Here is an 18242-nt window from a genome sequence, read left to right as displayed (position 1 = left end):
TGAAGCCTGGCTTGGAGAATTTTGAGCATTACTTTACTAGCATGTGAGATGAGTCCAATTGTGCAGTAGTTTGAGTATTCTTTGGCATTGCCTTTCTTTAGAATTGGAATGAAAACTGACCTTTTCCAGTCCTGTGGCCACTGAGTTTTCCAAATTTGCTGGCATATTGAGTGCAGCACTTTCACAGCATCATCTTTCAGGATTTGAAATAGCTCAACTGGAATTCCATCACCTCCACTAGCTTTGTTCGTAGTGATGCTTTCTAAGGCCCACTTGACTTCACATTCCAGGATGTCTGGCTCTAGATGAGTGATCACACCATCGTGATTATCTGGGTCGTAAAGATCTTTTTTGTACAGTTCTTCTGTGCATTCTTGCCAGCTCTTCTTAATATCTTCTGCTTCTGTTAGGTCCATACCATTTCTGGTATGGGTACACCCATAGAAATCCTGAACCTTTGCATTCATGCCATGCCATAAAATCACCTCAACTGTTACAACTGCCTTCAATGCTGTTTATCCCAAAGCTCACAACTGTTCAACTCCTCACAAGGTCACTGTTCTCACCATTTTACAGATGAGGAAACAGCAGACCCAGGTCTGCTCATTTATCCTTCTCCAATTATCTCTCTCATTGTCTTCAAATTTTATCATTATATCAGAATAATACCATTATTAATATTACTGAGGGATTACTGTGAGCTGTTTACTGAATGATCCTCTGTAATATTCACAATTACTCTATAATGAGGTATGAGCAATCAAATTATTCATGGAAACATTCCTAAAGTCCTCTAATAATTCAAACTGATGTAACTCAATACTCATCTATTAAAGGATGACAGGTATTTCTGCTTACCCATTAGAAATTCTGCTCACCTATTATAATATCCTTGCAAGGTTCTTGACAAATTTTCACATATAAAGTGAAACAATAAATATTTTTATACCATGCTTTTTCAAATTTACTAATTCAAATAAGGCCATACACATGGCTTTTCCTATTTCACAGACAAGAAAACTGAGAGCTTAAATAATGTAACAGAGGTCAAACAGCTAGAAAATGACTGTTAACCACTTCTTAACCACCAGTTCAGCCATGTGCTCTCAAAGGCTAGCATTGTGTCACACCTTTAAAGTGATCCTGAATGCCCATCATGGCCTGACTGGAAGTGAGTTCCTGGAAACCAGCAAGCCCAAGGAAGTCAAGGAAAACAGTTTTTTCTCCTGAACCCCTCAGAGTACAGACTTTGTTCCTCTCCCTTAGTTCCTGAATCCTCAAGAACAGTCCCTTCCACACCATTCCAAGGGATCAACTAGTTCCCAAATTGCCTTCCCCTCCCTCTGTATGGTCCTGGATGCTCCTCAAGGGAGCCTAGATCAAAGAGAAAGGAGGAGCAAGGCTTGTTTCTCGCCTGGTTGCATAGGTATGTCAATGGGACCCTCAGTATAACCAGATCATGTGCCCTATAAGAGCAGCACCCACATCTTTTCATCTTCAGATCCCCAATGTCTAGGCTCCTACGCAATAAGAATAAGCCACACCATTAGGCATCCTTTCCAAGTCACGGTACCAAGTATCTGCATACATGATAGCCCATTTGGTCCTCCTGTCAGTTAATGAGATCAACACTCTGATTCCCCTATTTCTGTTCCGTGGAGCCTGAACCTGCCAAATGGACCAGGGGTAGGGGGCCAAGCCAGACACCCCCGTTCTTCCCTCTTGATGGAATGGCAGGAGTGAAGGCCAAGCCTCCATAGGACTGTCCTTTGGTAGCAAGACACAGGAAAACAAACTATCTTACCTGAAAATGGAGAATGTATTAGGAGAATACAGAGGCTCCAGGTGAAATGCCACAGGACTCCTGGAGGAGGTGAGGGTAATTTCTCGTTGATTCAGTTTCTGTTGGTGACAATTTTAAACAAGGTCTGAATTTTTGTATCATGTTTCAACTCCATCATCAAAAAAAAAAATCCATCACCTTGTTTGCTTTTCAGAAGGACAGAATAGGCAATGCTTGTATCTCTCTTCCCCTATACCAGGCCTTACTCTAGGAAAATTAAATCCTTATAGAAACCTTCTAAGGTAAGTACCATTATTATCATCCCCATTTTGGAGGGGGGATGAGGATGAGGGAGGGAACGTAAGCAACCTGTAGAAGGACCCACTGCTAGTGGCCAGTGCTGCAAGTGTGAAATACACACTGGGCTTCAAAAACTTAGTGGTAATTAAAGAATGTAAAATGCCTCAACAACTTTTACACTGACTACATGTTGAAATGATGGTGTTTGTGCTATATGGGGCTAAATAGCATGAAAATTAATTTCATCTGCTTCTTTTTATCTTTCTCACGTGGCGGTGAAACCAATTAAAAAGACACATGTGACTCATGTATCCTCCTATTGGGCAGCACTTTGGAAGGCCACTTGCAGGGCAGATCTCAGCAGAAGCTAAACACAGGGCTCTGAACACGTTCGGGCCTCCTCGCCCGTCCTCACACCCTATACATCAGCTGCCTGCTTCTCTCCCTGCGGTCTGTGGTCTCTAGGACAGAGAAAGCTGTGGGTAGCACTGAAACAAGACGGCTTTGGCTTCAGCCGCCTCAGAGTCTGACTCCCACCGCAGCTGAGGTCCCATGTGAAGAAGCCTCGGGCCCAGAGAGCGGGCTGCACGCCCACCACATGTCACGCGCTTTGGTGTGTAAGAGATTGGCTCTGTCAGAGACTAGAACTTGGTGGCATACTGCAGTGCCCGCCAGGCTGACTTCCGGTCTGCAGTGCCCGCCAGGCTGACTTCCGGTGTGCAGTCAGAGTTCCAGCTGAGGCAAATCTCGCGATGTCTGGCTCCTAAGCCTCGTTAGGTCACGCTTTGGCGGTGGACCCTTTTTATTCTCTGCTGCTGCTGCTAAGTCGCTCCAGTCCGACTCTGTGCGATCCCATAGACGGCAGCCCACCAGCCGCCCCCCCCCCCCCCCCCGCCTTATTCTCTAGACTGAGCCAAAAACAGGGACAGAGGGTGGAAGAAGGAGAAAGCAGCAGATCAGATATTTTCGGAGGTCTCCTGGCAAGTGGGCCCCACGACTTTTAATCCTTTGTGTTTAGACTCGGTGCTGCAGTGTTTCCACGTGGGCATCCATCTCCAGATGCCAGGAAGAGGGGGACTGGTTCCGTGAGCCCTGTGGGAGGACCGGCAGCCAGCCCCTCTCTCTTCCCATCGGGCCTCTCTCAGCTTCTCAGAGAAGCTGTTTCCAATTTGCTTCCTGGAATTCAGGGAGGGCATGGGATGTTTTTCATCATGGAATTTTCACTCCCATCAAAGCGAATTTTCAGCGAGCAAGCCCCACCCCATTCCCACCACCAGCCCTTTTCTTTCAACTGCAAACACAGGGAGAATTGCCCGGCTGGGTCAGAGTCAGGTGTCCTCCCCCTGAAGCGTTCCAGGGGCTTCTGCTGGGAGGTTAGGAAGGTGCTGCTGTTAGTTCCGCTGCAGCTGGTGGCAGTTACTGTTTTAAACAAGGCTCTAACTTTTGTTTCATGATTTGCTTTCCACTTTGGTTATCTTATTAGATTCTCAGAAGACCCCTGTAAGGCAGCCAGGGTGAGAGTCGTGATCTCCATCTTACAGGTGAGGAAGTGGAGGCCCAGCTAAGAGGAAATGACTGTCCCAAAGCCACATGGCCAGTGAGTTACAAAACTAGCACAGGGACCCCCCTCTTCTGAATCCAAGACCAGCAGTCTCCTTGGGTTTCCCTCAGTAGCCAAGTGTGGCTTTGTCATCCTTTTGTTCCTGTTGCTCTTTTATTACATACGAGTGACCATTTCATTCAAGGCTATTGAACAGCTGAGCTGAGCTCTGGGCACTGGTGACATAACAGAGCAAGATAGGCAGGGCCTCTATATTCCTGGACCTTCCACTCTAGGGGGAAGACAGACAGCAGAAAGTTAATGAGCCAAGAAACAAAAAAATATAGAATCACAACTTGGGCCAAGTGCTTCGGAAGGAAGACCAGGGTGGTCTGAGCAAACAGGCAGGGGTGGGCCTCTCTGAGGCGGCATGAGCCCTGAGACATGAAGCATGAGGCAGGCAGCTATCTGAAGGCTTCCAAGGGAAGGCAGTTAGGCAGAGTTCAGAGTTCTCTTCAGCTGCTGAACTTTTTACTGTGTCACACTTGGGGCTAGAAGCTTTGAATACATTAGCTATTATTCCTGCACAAACTCCATGAGTTGAGTATACTGTTATTCCCTTTGGATAGTTGCTACTAGCACTGAGTGAAACACCACTACTACCTGTCAGTGTGACCTGGTAACTAACAGGTCAAATTTATTTGAGCACAATTTATATCTTCCAGTCTCCAAGGAAGATTGTGCAAAACTCAGACTCAGCAGCCTCAAGGCCCGGACAAGTGTCTCTGGAGTTTGCACTTTCAGCCATATTCAGGTAGAGGCAGTTAGAGACCCATGTCCCCGCTGCCGGCCCTTCTCACGTCACTTTGTGAATAGAGGGCCCTTGGGAATGAAGCAGGGGTTTGTGTCCTGAGGACCATGAACAAGAGCAGGGAGGAGGTCCTGACAGTGGACCTCAGGCTGAGGCCCTTTAGCTCCGACTGTTTTCCTAGAACACATGGCTTTATGATTCATTAGCTGCTTAACTGAGAGATAAGGAACCCAGGGACTGAGCAAATTAAAACCAGACTGAAGAACTTCATTCAAGTTCAGCACCTCATGATTCCATTTTAGGGGTTGAACCAGCTAATATTGTTTTCCCTTCGGCCGGAAAATTACCATGCAGCCTTCCCTGTTCAACTCACACCAGCAAGGACAAGTTAGGAACTAAGAAAGTTTTTTTTTAAAGATGAGGAAGGGGACGTCCCTGGTGGTCCAGTGGCTAAGGCTGCACACTCCAAATGCAGGGGCCCTGGATTCAATCCCTGGTCAGGGAACTAGATCCTGCATGCTGCAACTAAGACCCAGTATGGCCAAATATATAAGCAAATCAAAGATAAGGAAGGACCAATACTTTTGTTTTCTTATCAATTGAACAGATATTTATGGAGTACCTGCCATGTGTAAAATATTCTGCAAGCCTTCTCCCCAGAGGAGGGGTGGAGCCCTGTGCTCTATGAGGTGAAAAAGAGGGTGGTGGAACAGAACTTGCAGACCAAGGGGTGGGTTAGAGCGTGGCCTGAAGGGGAGGGGAGTGTAGGAAGAGAGGGGACTAGCCTGGGTTAGGATGGAAGCAGGGAGCCATTTCCTTTAGTTCCGCATCAGGGGTTCCAGTATTTGCTCTTTGCAGCCAGCAGCCACTGGAGTAAGACTGTCTAGAACGTGACGTGGCTAAGTTACATTTGTAAATGACCCCTCTGGCTTGGGCAGGTGAATGGCCATCAGGGGAGCAAGAGACCTGGGCGGAGACACTGGCCAGCTCTAAGCCAGGAATGAGCTGATGGTGCTTGGGGGGAGGTGCTTTGGGTTCAGCCCCTGGGAATACCCCATTGACATTCCAAAGGGGCATCTCAATGGTGGGATGTCAGGGCTTAGGAGACTGCTCCTAATCACCTTGGCTAAGCCACGTATGGGCCTCTCAGAGGACAGGAGTTTCCCTCAAATGTCAATCTCAAATATCCTGAGGGAGAAAAAGCATCACTTTTACATTTTCCAAATCATGTATTTTATATATATATGTGTATGTTTGGCATGTGTGTCATGAGATAATAAAAGGATATCAAAGAAGTTTCTCTATTGCTGTGCATGGCTTTGGCCTATGCTTTAAGGTCTCTGCTATGATCTGGGATATTTAGGAAGAAAAATCTAAGAAATGCTGACATAATGGAAAGCATTTGGGCATTAGGGTCAGCCAAACCCAAATTCAAATATAACTTCTGCCATGAACTAGTTGTATAAACACGAGCAAATTCGCCTCTCTGAGTTCAGTTTCCTCTTCTATAAATCAGAGAGGGGGAAAAAAATAGCAGAGAAGGGAACAAGGTGTAGTACATTACACATCGTCTCCAGAGCGTGTCAGACTTGGGTTCAAATATGCTCCCCAGAACTCAAATTGTGTGATTTGGGGTAAATCATTTCACTTCTCAGAGCCTCTGTTTCTTCCGATGAAAAATGAGACAGTAAGTTTACTGCCTTGTAGGGCTTATTGTAAACTTCAAATAAAATAATTCCAGTAAAGAGCTTTGAACAGTGCCAGGAACTTTTTAGGGGTCCAGTTAAGTCAGTTTGCCTCTCAGTTTCCCTCTCTGTAACCAATCAGGTTGGATTGGATGGTCCCTTGGGGCTCTCCTCAAGTTTGTAATTCTAAATTTTTTAAATACATTTTATTTTTCATTGGAGGATAACTGCTTTACAATGTTGTGTTAGTTTCTGCCATGCATCAACATGAATCAGCCATAGGTATACGTATGTCCCCTCCCTCTTGAACCTCCCTCCCGCCTCCCACCCCATCCCTCCCCTCTAGCTTGTCACAGAGCACTGGGTTGAGCTCCCTGTGTCATACAGTAAATTCCCACTGGCTATCTATTTTTCAAAATAGGGAACGCTTCACAGATTTGCATGTCATCCTTATGCAGGGGCCATGCTAATCTTCTCCCTATAGTTCCAATTTTAGTATATTTGCTGCCAAAGCGAGCACCTAAATTTATTTTTAAAACTCAGCAAGAGTTCACTTGTCTGGATGCCTGGGCACTTGTCCATTCTCCACGCACTCACCCCTAATTTTTTCACCACTGTGGTGTGGAGAGTAGGCTGGGAGCAGGGCTGTGTAGAGCTGGTTATTTTGGAGGGGCCCCAGAGGGAAGGAAACTCTCCTCTCCCTCCCTCTGGGTTTGGAGTCAGAACCTAGTCTCCCCGCCTCTATTTCCAAAACAGTTGCTGGCTGGAGCTGCAGGAACCTTCAGGCTCCAGCTCAGAGAAATCCCTTCCTCCCTTCGAGTTCCAGAGCCCCACGCCTCCACCCAGCCCCTGGGGCCTGCCCTGGGCCAGCTTCACTGAGCCAGATCCCCTGCTGTCCACAGAGGCTGGAGAGCGCGGACCCTGCTCCCTCTTGCCAGGTTTGTGTGTCCAGAGTAGAGATGAGAAGCAACAGGGGAGCCAATCCGAAGCACAGGGTTCCCCTTTCACCGTTCTCTCTCTCTCCTCTTGCCTTCTCTCTTTCCTGCCTGTCTTGCGGACTCTCATCTGCCTGGAAGACTTGCTCCCACCTGCTTCCTTCCTTCTTTCCTCCTTCCCTCCTTCCCTCATCCAAAATATTTGCAGGTTGTAACTTTCCAAATTATTTCAAATCTGCTTTGAGAAGTGGGTTTCTCTTCTGGGGTCCCAGATGTGTCCCAGCTCACAAGTAACACTAAGACTAGTTTTGCAAGACTCTCGTCAAGCAGACAAGGGAAAGAGATGGAGATTCCTGGAGCCTGGGGAATCTAGGACACAGTTTTCCAAAAGTGCATCAAACATGTAAGCTTCCACCACGTTTCCTAAGTCTGCCTCCCGTCTCTACCACTAACTACACGGCCCATGGTGAGCACAGGAGACACCAGAAGACAGCAGCTTAATTAAACTGCAGCTTAATTTTTGCCTCCCTCTGCTCTTTTATAGGGATTTCCCTATAGCTCAGATGGTATGGAACCTGCCTGCAATGCAGGAGACCCAGATTTAATCCCTGGGTCAGGGAGATGCCCTGGAAAAGGAAATGGCAACCCACTCCAATATTCTTAGGTACTATAAAGCTCCTCTGTAGGGCTTCCCAGGTGGCGCTTGTGGTAAAGAACCCGCCTGGCAATCCAGGAGACAGAAGAGTTTGATCCCCGGGGTCGGAAGATCTCTTGGAGGAGGGCATAGCAACCCACTCGAGTATTCTTGCCTGAAGACTCCCATGGACAGAGGAGCCTGAAGGGCTCCAGTCTATAGGGTCAAAGAGTCAGACACAATGGAAGCAACTTAGCACTCATGCCCCTTTATAATTTAGCCAGTGAAGGTGTTGTAGAAACCAGTACTCAAGAAACCAAGCACCACACTGGAGAGTTGGAGAACTCAGGTTTATTATGCTGGAGGGCCCAGAGGAGTTAACACTCCAAGCTTTGAGCCCCAAACAAAGGGGTTACAGAGGTTTTTATACATGGACAGGCGTGATTAAGCGGGTTTTCGGGTTTGCAGGGGTTAGGGCGATTGCAAAGAGCAGGACAAGGGTGAGTGAGATAAGCTCCAGTTCCTAGTATTGTGAGTCCCCACTTTCTGAGACCTACATGATCTAGACTTTGCAAGGAACAAGCTGAGTTACAGAGGCAGAAGGAGAAAGAGGTAAAATTTTAACTTTTCCTCTTCAAAGGTGCTCCCCCTGGCAGTCTACTCCCAGGTAATCTGCTCTTCAATCATCATTCAAAGGTGAGGCTTCCTCCTGTCCCACAGTGCAGCTGCGATGCTGGCTGGGACACCTTAGCTCACCTCTTTCCAGGTTGAAGGAAGGAGAAGAAGAAGCAGTAATTGGACAGATGGTTCCTGTTTCATGGCTGAGATAAGGCTAAGCTCCCCTGGACCCGGCAGACACAGATGATGTCTCTTTCTTGGGGTACCTTCTGTGGGCGTTCCCAAGTTAAGCCCTCTGACTGTAACAACTGTGAAGCAGTCCATCACACTTTCATTTTGCAGGCAAGTCCAGGCTTCTCATTTCCAGATAACCCTGCATGATTATCCCTGCTGGGCCCCTCACTTCCTGTCCTGGTCCCTCTGGCCCAGGCTGGCTCCTACTGCACAATGTCTGGTACCTTCCGTGTACCAAGGAGGGTGAGAAGGCAGTCTGCTCCCTCCCTGTGCCCCAGAGAGCTCTCTTCCTCATTCCATTCGGCAGGCAGCTGCTCTCCCAGCGGCCAACTTGGCATGCAGTCCTCAGATGCATGTCCACAGCTCTCCCCCTCCCAGCCTCACTTAAAAAAAAAAATATTTACTTATTTGGTTGTTCCAGGTCTTTGTTGTGGCATGCGGAATCTTTAGTTGCAGTATGTGAACTCTTGGCTGCAGCATGTGGGATCTAGTTCCCTGACCAGGGATCCAACCTGGGTCCCCTGCATTGGGAAAATAATATCTTAGCCACTAGACCACCAGGGAATCCCAAAGCTTGCCTTTTAAAATCCAAGAGTGCCCAGAGTCATGGAATGAGCTCTCAAAACTATTCCTTTGGATTTCCCTGGTGGTTCAGTGGTTAAGAGTCTGCTTGTCAATGCAGGGGTCACAGGATTGATCCCTGGTTCAGGAATATCCCTCATGCCATGGGGCAGCTAAGCTCCTACACCACAGCTACTGAGCATGTACTCTAGAGCCACAAGTCATGAACCTGCTCCACAACAAGAGAAGCCATCACAATGAGAAGCCTGTGAACTGCAACTAGAGGGTAGTCCTGGCTCGCTGTGACTACAGTAAGCCTGTGCATAGCAATGAAGACCCATTGCAGCCAAAACTAAGTAACTAAATAAAAAAGAAAAAGAACTTTAAATACAAAACAACCAAAAAAGCTCCTCCTTTGTCAGTTCTTCACTTTGGCCTGACCCCTCGATTGAGCATACAATATGTTCTCACGTATGTCCTGGTGCCCAGATGAAAATATGGATTTTTAACACACTCTTTCTATCACCCACTAAGTCTTTCTTTGCATCCTCTCCAAAGGACTAGATCCCCAGAGCTGTCTTGCGCCTTGTTGAGTCCCTTTCCTCACATCGGGCCACAGTCCTTCCTTACACCCCAGCAGATGCTCTGTCCCAGGGTATCTGGCACCATAGTCCTGTCTGAGGGTCTCCAAGGTTTCCAAATGACACAAAATTTCGTAAGAATGGGTGTGCACTGCCACAGATGACAGTGTTCTTTACTGAAAAGGGATATTAGGAAGGGGTATGGAGACATGACATGAAAGATATAGTCAGCAAACTAAAACCTTTTTTCTTTACTTAATTAGGATTATAGAAATTGAAAAGATAATAACTTTATTACCACATGTTATTTAAGGCAGTGTCTGATACTAAATCATCTCTCCCTGGCCAGGGACACTTCTGTGACATTTCTTCTCTGAGGTCCAGAGAAGGAAAGTGACTGGTGCAAAGTCACCAGGTTGGTGAGCACAGAGCTAAAACTTCACCAGCTCCCCAAGTCCCAGCACCAGCTCCACTCCTCTTCCTGGCAGGGGAGGCCTGGTCTTCTCTCCTCTTCATGTGTTCCCAGGGTTAAAGATTTGGAGGGGACAGGAGGAGGGACAGAGTCAGCCTGTGTCCAGAGCCAGCGTAGAGGTCTGGACAGGCTCCCAGGCCCCGGGCAAAGCTGGATGTGAAGGGAGGCTGAGGGCCCAGGAGGGAAGTGTGAGCCTTGACGGTGAGACCTGAGCAGTGCTTCAGCTTTACTGCCAGCCGTACGGCTGCAGGAAGCCCTCTCGTGCTTGAAGGCTCTGGTGAAGTGGTCGAAGGTTATGTGGGAACAGAGAAGCCAGCAAGGCTTTGCATCTGTTAAGAGAGGGCAGAGTAGAGCCTAAGAGTCTCAGTCAGCATCAGAGGTGAAAGGGCCTTAGAAATCATCTAGTCTGTGTGTGTGCTAAGCTGCTTCAGTTCAGTTCAGTTCAGTTCAGTCGCTCAGTCATGTCCAACTCTTTGCAATCCCATGAATCGCAGCACGCCAGGCCTCCCTGTCCATCACCAACTCCCGGAGCTGCTTCAGTCGTGTCCAACTCTTATGACCCCCCATGGACTGTAGCCTGTCACACTCCTTGGTCCAAGGGATTCTCCAGGAAAGAATACTGGAGTGGGTTGCCGTGCCTTCCTCCAGAGAATTGTCCTGACCAGGGATCAAACCCATGTCTCTGGTGTCTCCTGCCTTGGCTGGTGGGTTATTTACCACTAGCGCCACCTGGGAAGCCCAAGTTGCAGTCAAATGGGTCCCTGGACCACCAGCTTCAGCATTCCTCAAAGTACCTCAAATCCTCCAGCCTCAACGCAGACCTACTGAACCGCAAACTCTAGGGGTTGGGCCCAGAAATCTGGGTTTAGACAAGCCCTCCAGTTGAGTCTGATACACACTCGAGTGTGGAAACCAACCCCTTATTTTTGGTAGATTTTTAAATTTTTTTATTTTTAGTTTTGGCTGTGCTGAGTCTTCATGGCTGAGTGTGGACTTTCTCTAGTTGTGCCTTTTGAAGTGTGTCCCTTATGAGAAAAGACCTGGGGCCAAGGACAATTTTATTTCAGAGAGATGCACTGAGTTCTGGGTCTTCCTCAGTGATTAAAGCAGGAAGGCCTAAAGACAGATGGTGTTTGCCGAGTCACACAGGAAGAGGAAGGGCTGGTCCCCCAGGGTGTCTAGGAAGGTCACCTCCTTGGTACACAGGCTTTGCATTTTCTGGCTTATCATGTTTTCGGACATGGGATCTAGGGCGTGCCGGCTTCAGTAGCTGTGGCACGTGGGCTCAGCAGTCGCTGCTCGAAAGCTCTAGCGGCCAGTCTCAGTAGCTGTGGCCCACGGGCGTAGTTACCCTATGGCATGTAGAGTCTTCCTAGACCAAGGGTTGAACCCATGTCCCCTGCTTTGGCAGGCAGACTCTTAACCACTGGACCACCAGGGAAATCCTCCAATCCCTTATGTTCCAGGGTGTAGAAACTGAGGCCCAGAGAGGGAAGAGGGCTTACCTAAATTCATAAAGCCAGCTACCACTTCAGAGCCCATCCTAGAGGCAGGAAGTCTTGCTTAGAATAGTCTCCCTCCTGGTTTCATTCCTAGGAGAGAGGCTATTGGTTGCAAAGTGACGGAGGCAGTTTGCTGAGAGATCTTGAACAAGTGGCTTATTTCTGCTCTGGGCCTTTGCTTTGGCATCTTCCCAGAGAGGGGCTGGGGTAGATAATCTCTGGTCATGTAACACTCTGGTCTCTGGTGTGATCATGTCGCCACTGCCCCAGCCTTAAGAACATGGCATGAAATTAAGACTTACTGAGACTTGCAAAGTGTCCCCCAAAATTACATCCCACACTTCTTATCCAGGAAGCTATTGTAGGATATGTGCCACCAAAATGAGAGAGTGAAAAAAAGTAAAATAAAAGGAAGGCATGGATTTGTAAAGCAGGAGATAAAACACAGGAGAGAGACAAAGAGAATCACCATGATGGTTATAAAGGAAAGTCCTGGGCTGTAAAGTGTGTACACAGTTGGAATGGAAGGAGAGAGGGCTCTGGGACTTATGTCTTCAGGAAAATAATTGGGAGAGGTAAATTATCTGATATATTTGATAATGTACAAATTAGTGATGTAGAAAACTAAGCAAATAAAATTATTAATATCTCCAGTAAGAAAAATGTATATAACAAAGGAAGTATAATTATAGTATGGTGCTTAGCTTAGCAGTAAACTTAGTTATAATAGTGAATATAAGAGTGAATTTTGGTTTAGTCAAAAATTATGTTTAAACAGCATGAGGGAGAAAACAGGGTCCTTGAGTGATGCAAGAGGGCTGAATCCTCATCTGTCATAATAGGAATTCAAAAGGCAATGTCTGAAATTGGTGGGACCTGCCTGGTGGTTCAGTGACTGGGACTCTGAGCTTTCACTGCAAGGGGCACAGGTTCAATCCCTGGTGAGGGAACTAGAATCCTGCATGCTGTACAGCACAGTACAAAAAAAAAAAAAAAGAAAACAACAAACAACTTTAAAACAGATAAAAAGAAGCTACATAAGCATATTATCTTTTAATGTCAATAAATTCCAGAAGAAATAGCCAAAAGCGTTTAGGGGAGGGGGGAGGGTTGATGTGGAGGATGGGTAGGGCTGAAGATCACACGCGGTTTTTCATTATAAGCTTTATGTTATTATTTGACTTTATAACAATGTGAGTATATCATTTTTATTATTCTTTAAATGAAAACAAAAACAGTGTAGCCTGGAGCAAAGCACACGAGCTCTGGATCTTCATGGCCTCATTCAAATCCCAGCCCTGCCACGCTAATTGCCTGCCTTAGTCACCTTGTGAACTTCTCTGAACTCCCTTTCCTCCTCATAGCTATTTGGTTAGGATGCTATGAGATTAAGTACCGTGTGGAAAGCTCCTGGCCCAGGCCTGGTACACAGGGAGCCCTCGGCAGAAGAGCTGTGCCCATCGTCTGCCAGTGCTGTTCAGGCTTGTGGCACCAACACTAGGAACTGATGCCTCACTTCTTACCTGCTAATGTGCTGCCCCGAATCCTCTAGCAGAGTTACAAATCACCACCAACAGTCTGAAGTGTCTCTGCCCTTGTAACTTTCCATTCAGACCACATATTTGAATGAAACCATGGATCGAGTCTCTCCATCCACAGCTCATCCCCATCAGCGGTCACTGGGCTGTCCTGCCACTCCAGAGCACGAGGATGTGAGGATGAGTACCTCCCCCATCCAGGACCCCTCCAAAGTGTATTCTGAGTCCATGACCTGGCTCATCCAGAGACGTCCAGGTGTGGGAGCACTGTCCGGCTACTTGCATGTGATGTGAGAGGGAGGGAGGAGCAGAGGTATAACCCTGTCTCTCCCAGGTGCCCTCTCCTTCTCTGGACGACTGACCTCCAGTTAGCTCCTTGGCCAGACTCACCTACTCACAGCTCTCTTGCCTCCCACAGGTGGCCACCATGATCCCCTGGGTGCTCCTGGCCTGTGCCCTTCCTTGTGCGGCCGACCCACTGCTGGCTGCCTTCGCCCGCAGAGACTTCCAGAAGGGCTCCCCTCAACTCATCTGCAGCATGCCTGGCCCCCAGGGTCCACCCGGCCCCCCAGGACCCCCAGGGCCCTCAGGAATGGTGGGAAGAATGGGCTTTCCAGGCAAAGATGGCCAGGATGGCCAGGACGGGGACCGAGGGGAGAGCGGAGAGGAAGGTAAGAAGCCCAGTCCCTGTCCCTCCTGTTCCCACCTGTTGATAACATCTGACTCAAAAGGGGTTTGCAAAGTTAGGAAAACTAATATATTTGAATCTTATTGCCTTATAAACCAAACTAATGTCTCTCTAAACAACAGAGTAGGAATTACCCGGCAGTCCAGTGTTCAGGACTTTCCACTTCAGGGGGCATGAGTTCAATCCCTGGTTGGGGAACTAAGATCCCCTATATTGCACAGCACAGCCAAAAAAATTTTTTTAATTAAAAAAAAATGGTGTATTCTCTAAAAAGGAACAGTGAGCCTTAGATTTTCTGTTCCTGCCCATCTGCACTGTTGATTTGCTCAGTGACTTTAAGCTAGTCTCCTGAAATAGTATTCAGAACTCTCTAGGTTGCAAGAGACAGAAACCCAATTTAAATAAATAAAAATTAAAAAAGAAACCCAATTTATAGCCCCAAATGGAGTTTATTGGCTCATACAACCAGAAAGTCCAAGAGCCAAGCTTCAGGAATAGCTGCATCCAGGAGCTCAAATATTGTCAAGGCTTTGCTTCTATGTATATTGGCTTGGTTCTCACAAAGGTTGGAATTTATGAAATGCCCATTTGATCCATAGAGCAATTCTCAGGATGACTGATTCTTCTTGATCACATATTCATTCTGAACCAATCACTTTGACCATAGAGGTGAGGTACCACCATTCGCCAGGACTGGGTCAAGTGCCCACACCTGAGTGTGAGTGTACGTTGTGTGTGTGGTGAGGGCAGTTGATCACTGTGGTTGACAGCCTCACTAGGACCACATTAAGCAGTGAACAGCAGTTTTCCAAAGGAAGGGGTGCCAGGCAGACAATAGACCCATTGGAGACTGTCCACTCCACCTCAGCATCCTCCTGTCATCCTACAAAGGTTAGCACTATCAACCAGTTAATGCATGTCTTTCCTGGTCCCTTTCTGTGTATTTACATATATGTATACTAATACCAGGAGAAGGCAGTGGCACCCCACTCTAGTACTCTTGCCTGGAAAATCCCATGGATGGAGGAGCCTGGTAGGCTGCAGTCCATGGGATCGCTAAGAGTCGGACACGACTGAGCAACTTCACTTTCAATTTTCACTTTCCACTTTCATGCATTGGAGAAGGAAATGGCAACCCACTCCAGTGTTCCTGCCTGGAGAATCCCAGGGACGGGGGAGCCTGGTGGGCTGCCATCTATGGGGTCGCACAGAGTCGGACACGACTGAAGTGACTTAGCAGCAGCAGCAGCATACTAATACCAATGGAGAAGGCAATGGCACCCCACTCCAGTACTCTTGCCTGGAAAATCCCATGGGCGAAGGAGCCTGGTGGGCTGCAGTCCATGGGGTCGCTGAGGGTCAGACACCACTGAGCGACTTCACTTTCACTTTTCACTTTCATGCATTGGAGAAGGAAATGGCAACCCACTTCAGTGTTCTTGCCTGGAGAATCCCAGGGATGGGGGAGCCTGATGGGCTGCCATCTACGAGATTGCACAGAGTCCGACACGACTGAAGCAACTTAGCAGCAGCATACTAATACCAAACGTTGCCAAGTACTTAACATAAGCAATCTGTTCCTGAAAACTAGATGTTCAGTGAGAAAATGCTGTTTGGGAATTTATTTCCCAATTACTTAAAATAGGAAAAATTTAAATGCATTACACATTAACCCAAAACTCTAAACCACCCACACACAAAAAGGCCTGCATATATACATATGAGAAGCAAAGCACCTTGTTAGGATGTAAAATATCTGCAGCATTACTTGCTGATCACCTAGTTCATAGGGTGGTTAACAGACCCTTGCTTTGTGTGCAGTGATGCTAAGACACTGCTTACACCTGGCAACCTCCAGCCACAGGCTTCTTAACGTGCTTGACATCCAGCATGTTTCCCTGATGGCTCAGCAGGTAAGGGAGAAGGCAATGGCACCCCACTCCAGTACTCTTGCCTTGAAAATCCCATGGACAGAGCAGCCTGTGGGCTGCAGTCCATGGGGTTGCTAAGAGTCGGACACGACTAAATGACTTCACTTTCACTTTTCACTTTCATGCATTGGAGAAGGAAATGGCAACCCACTCCAGTGTTCTTGCCTGGAGAATCTCAGGGATGGGGGAGCCTGGTGGGCTGCCGTCTATGGGGTTGCACAGAGTCAGACACGACCGAAGCGACTTAGCAGCAGCAGCAGCAGGTAAGAATACACTGGCAATGCAGGAGACACAGGAGACCCAGATTCAGTCCCTGGATTGGGAAGATCCCCTGGAGGAGGGTCTGGAAACCCACTCTAATATTCTTGCCTGGAGAATCCCCATGGACAGAGGAGCCTGGCAGGCTATAGTCCAAAGGATCTCAAAAAGTCAGACACAACTTAGCATAAACATGCTTTCCAAAACATCTGCCCACCCCCCAGCTCTGCCAGCCTGCCAACTGTTTCAATTAACCATTGTGTTTGGATATGACTCCAGTTACCTGTACATTTTGTTTAAAATGTAAAATGTATTGAGTTTAGGGGACAGAAATATAAATGTTTTTATATAATCATCAGCCAAAAATACTGTGTTGAGAGAAATGTACATTATTAGAATATGGGAATTAAAAACCCAGAGGTGTTCTGTAGGCACACATTACCATGGAAATGTTCTGCAGGATACACCAAGTGTATACATCTAGCGATGGTTACTAGGTGCCAGGCACTCAAATGTGCAAAGTAACGGGCATTGTGGTTTCTTTTGAACAAAAAAGAGCTTCTGCCACCTTCTTTTTCCACTTAACAGTATATTTTAGAGAAGTTTTCATATGGTACATATAAATCTGTGTCTTTTTTTTTTTTCAAAACTCCTGCAGAGAATTGCATATAAGGGATGGACCATAATTTTTCTCATCATCTCCCTTTGGATAGGCATTTAATTGTTCCTAGTTTTTGTTATTGTAAGCAATGCTGCTGTAAAAACCCTTGCCCACATGGGCAGGGATCTCGGGCACTGGTCAAGCATTTCACTAAGGTCAATGCTTTGAAGTCAAGAGGCTTCTTACAATTCTTGTCTCAACCCATTATTAGCACAGCCTGGGGAAGGGCTGACCTGGCAGACAAACCAGACTCTTCCTTCAAAGGCAGGACAAGGGAAGGGCATGAATTGTGACAAGTCATCTTTGCCCCAATCCACATGATTCTGGAAGGTGCATATTACCATTCCCACTTTCCAGATAAGATGGGAGAAATGCCCCTGGTAATATCATGATTTGCATCCATTTCTGCGTGACTGCACAGACTGTGTTCTTTCCTTTACCCAAAGCCTTGTGTTCCAAGGATGGAAAGCCAAAGCGAGCCCTCTGCCTGGTTCTCTGCGGCCCCCTCCATAAGACCAGCTGTTCTGTCTTCCAGGTTCACCTGGCCGGACGGGTAATCGGGGGAAGCCAGGCCCGAAGGGCAAAGCCGGGGCCATTGGGCGGGCCGGCCCACGTGGCCCCAAAGGGGTCAGCGGTGCCCCGGGCAAGCATGGCATACCAGGCAAGAAGGGGCCCAAGGGCAAGAAAGGGGAGCCGGGCCTCCCGGGGCCCTGCAGCTGCGGCAGCACCCACGCCAAGTCGGCCTTCTCCGTGGCAGTGACCAAGAGCTATCCGCGGGAGCGGCTGCCCATCAAATTCGACAAGATACTAATGAACGAGGGCGGACACTACAACGCTTCCAGTGGCAAGTTCGTCTGCGGCGTGCCGGGCATCTACTACTTCACCTACGACATCACGCTGGCCAACAAGCATCTGGCGATCGGCCTGGTGCACAACGGCCAGTATCGCATCCGGACCTTCGACGCCAACACGGGCAACCACGACGTGGCCTCGGGCTCCACCATCCTGGCGCTCAGGCAGGGGGACGAGGTCTGGCTGCAGATCTTCTACTCTGAGCAGAATGGGCTCTTCTACGACCCGTACTGGACCGACAGCCTCTTCACGGGCTTCCTCATCTACGCCGACCAGGACAGCCCCAGCGAGGTGTAGACAGGACGGTGCTCGTCTCCCAGCTGCTCCTGGACACGGGCTTCCAGCACAAGACCCCTAAACTGTTGGGAGCTGGAAGTCAGGAGCATCTAACCTCAGGCCGACCTCCTCCACCCTTTTTTCCTCCGTCATTAAATCCAAGCCTTTTTATTCATTCTTCCATCTATCCATTTGCTAATTTTCTTAATAGGCCTGATGAGAAAGGCGCTGCGCTACACTCCAGAAGGTAGCTCAGTGAACAAGACAGAGAAAGGTTCTCTCCTCATGGGGCTTACATTCTAATGGGAGAAACAATTTACAAACAAAACAACAAATAGTGTAATAATTCTACCAGGATGGGAAGGCACCTGCCGCGGTGGAG

General features: G+C 47.8%; 1 protein-coding gene and 1 non-coding gene across 2 annotated transcripts; one reads left to right on the top strand and one right to left on the bottom strand.

Moving 5' to 3' along the window:
* Positions 1 to 6532: 6532 nt before the first annotated feature.
* Positions 6533 to 6635, bottom strand: LOC128051861 (U6 spliceosomal RNA). Its single transcript, XR_008199780.1, has one exon. It is a non-coding gene; the product is annotated as a U6 spliceosomal RNA (small nuclear RNA).
* Positions 6636 to 13600: 6965 nt separating this feature from the next.
* Positions 13601 to 18036, top strand: C1QTNF2 (C1q and TNF related 2). The gene is made up of 2 exons (XM_052644027.1): positions 13601 to 13865; positions 17268 to 18036. The coding sequence occupies exons 1-2, from the start codon at positions 13622 to 13624 to the stop codon at positions 17879 to 17881; spliced, it is 858 nt and encodes a 285-aa protein (XP_052499987.1). The 5' UTR covers positions 13601 to 13621; the 3' UTR covers positions 17882 to 18036.
* The last annotated feature ends 206 nt before the right edge of the window (positions 18037 to 18242 follow it).

This window comes from Budorcas taxicolor, chromosome 7 (genome assembly GCF_023091745.1).
Source record: "Budorcas taxicolor isolate Tak-1 chromosome 7, Takin1.1, whole genome shotgun sequence".
In the NCBI taxonomy this organism is placed as follows: Eukaryota; Metazoa; Chordata; class Mammalia; order Artiodactyla; family Bovidae; genus Budorcas; species Budorcas taxicolor.
This window is presented reverse-complemented; position numbering and strand designations above follow the sequence as displayed.

What these genes read in the sequence shown, in the direction of transcription:
- C1QTNF2 (XM_052644027.1), top strand. Translation starts at nt 13,622, where the DNA reads ATGATCCCCTGGGTGCTCCTGGCCTGTGCCCTTCCTTGTGCGGCCGAC. An exon ending in AGGGGAGAGCGGAGAGGAAG is followed by an intron (nt 13,866 to 17,267) that starts GTAAGAAGCCCA and finishes TCTGTCTTCCAG; the next exon opens with GTTCACCTGGCCGGACGGGT.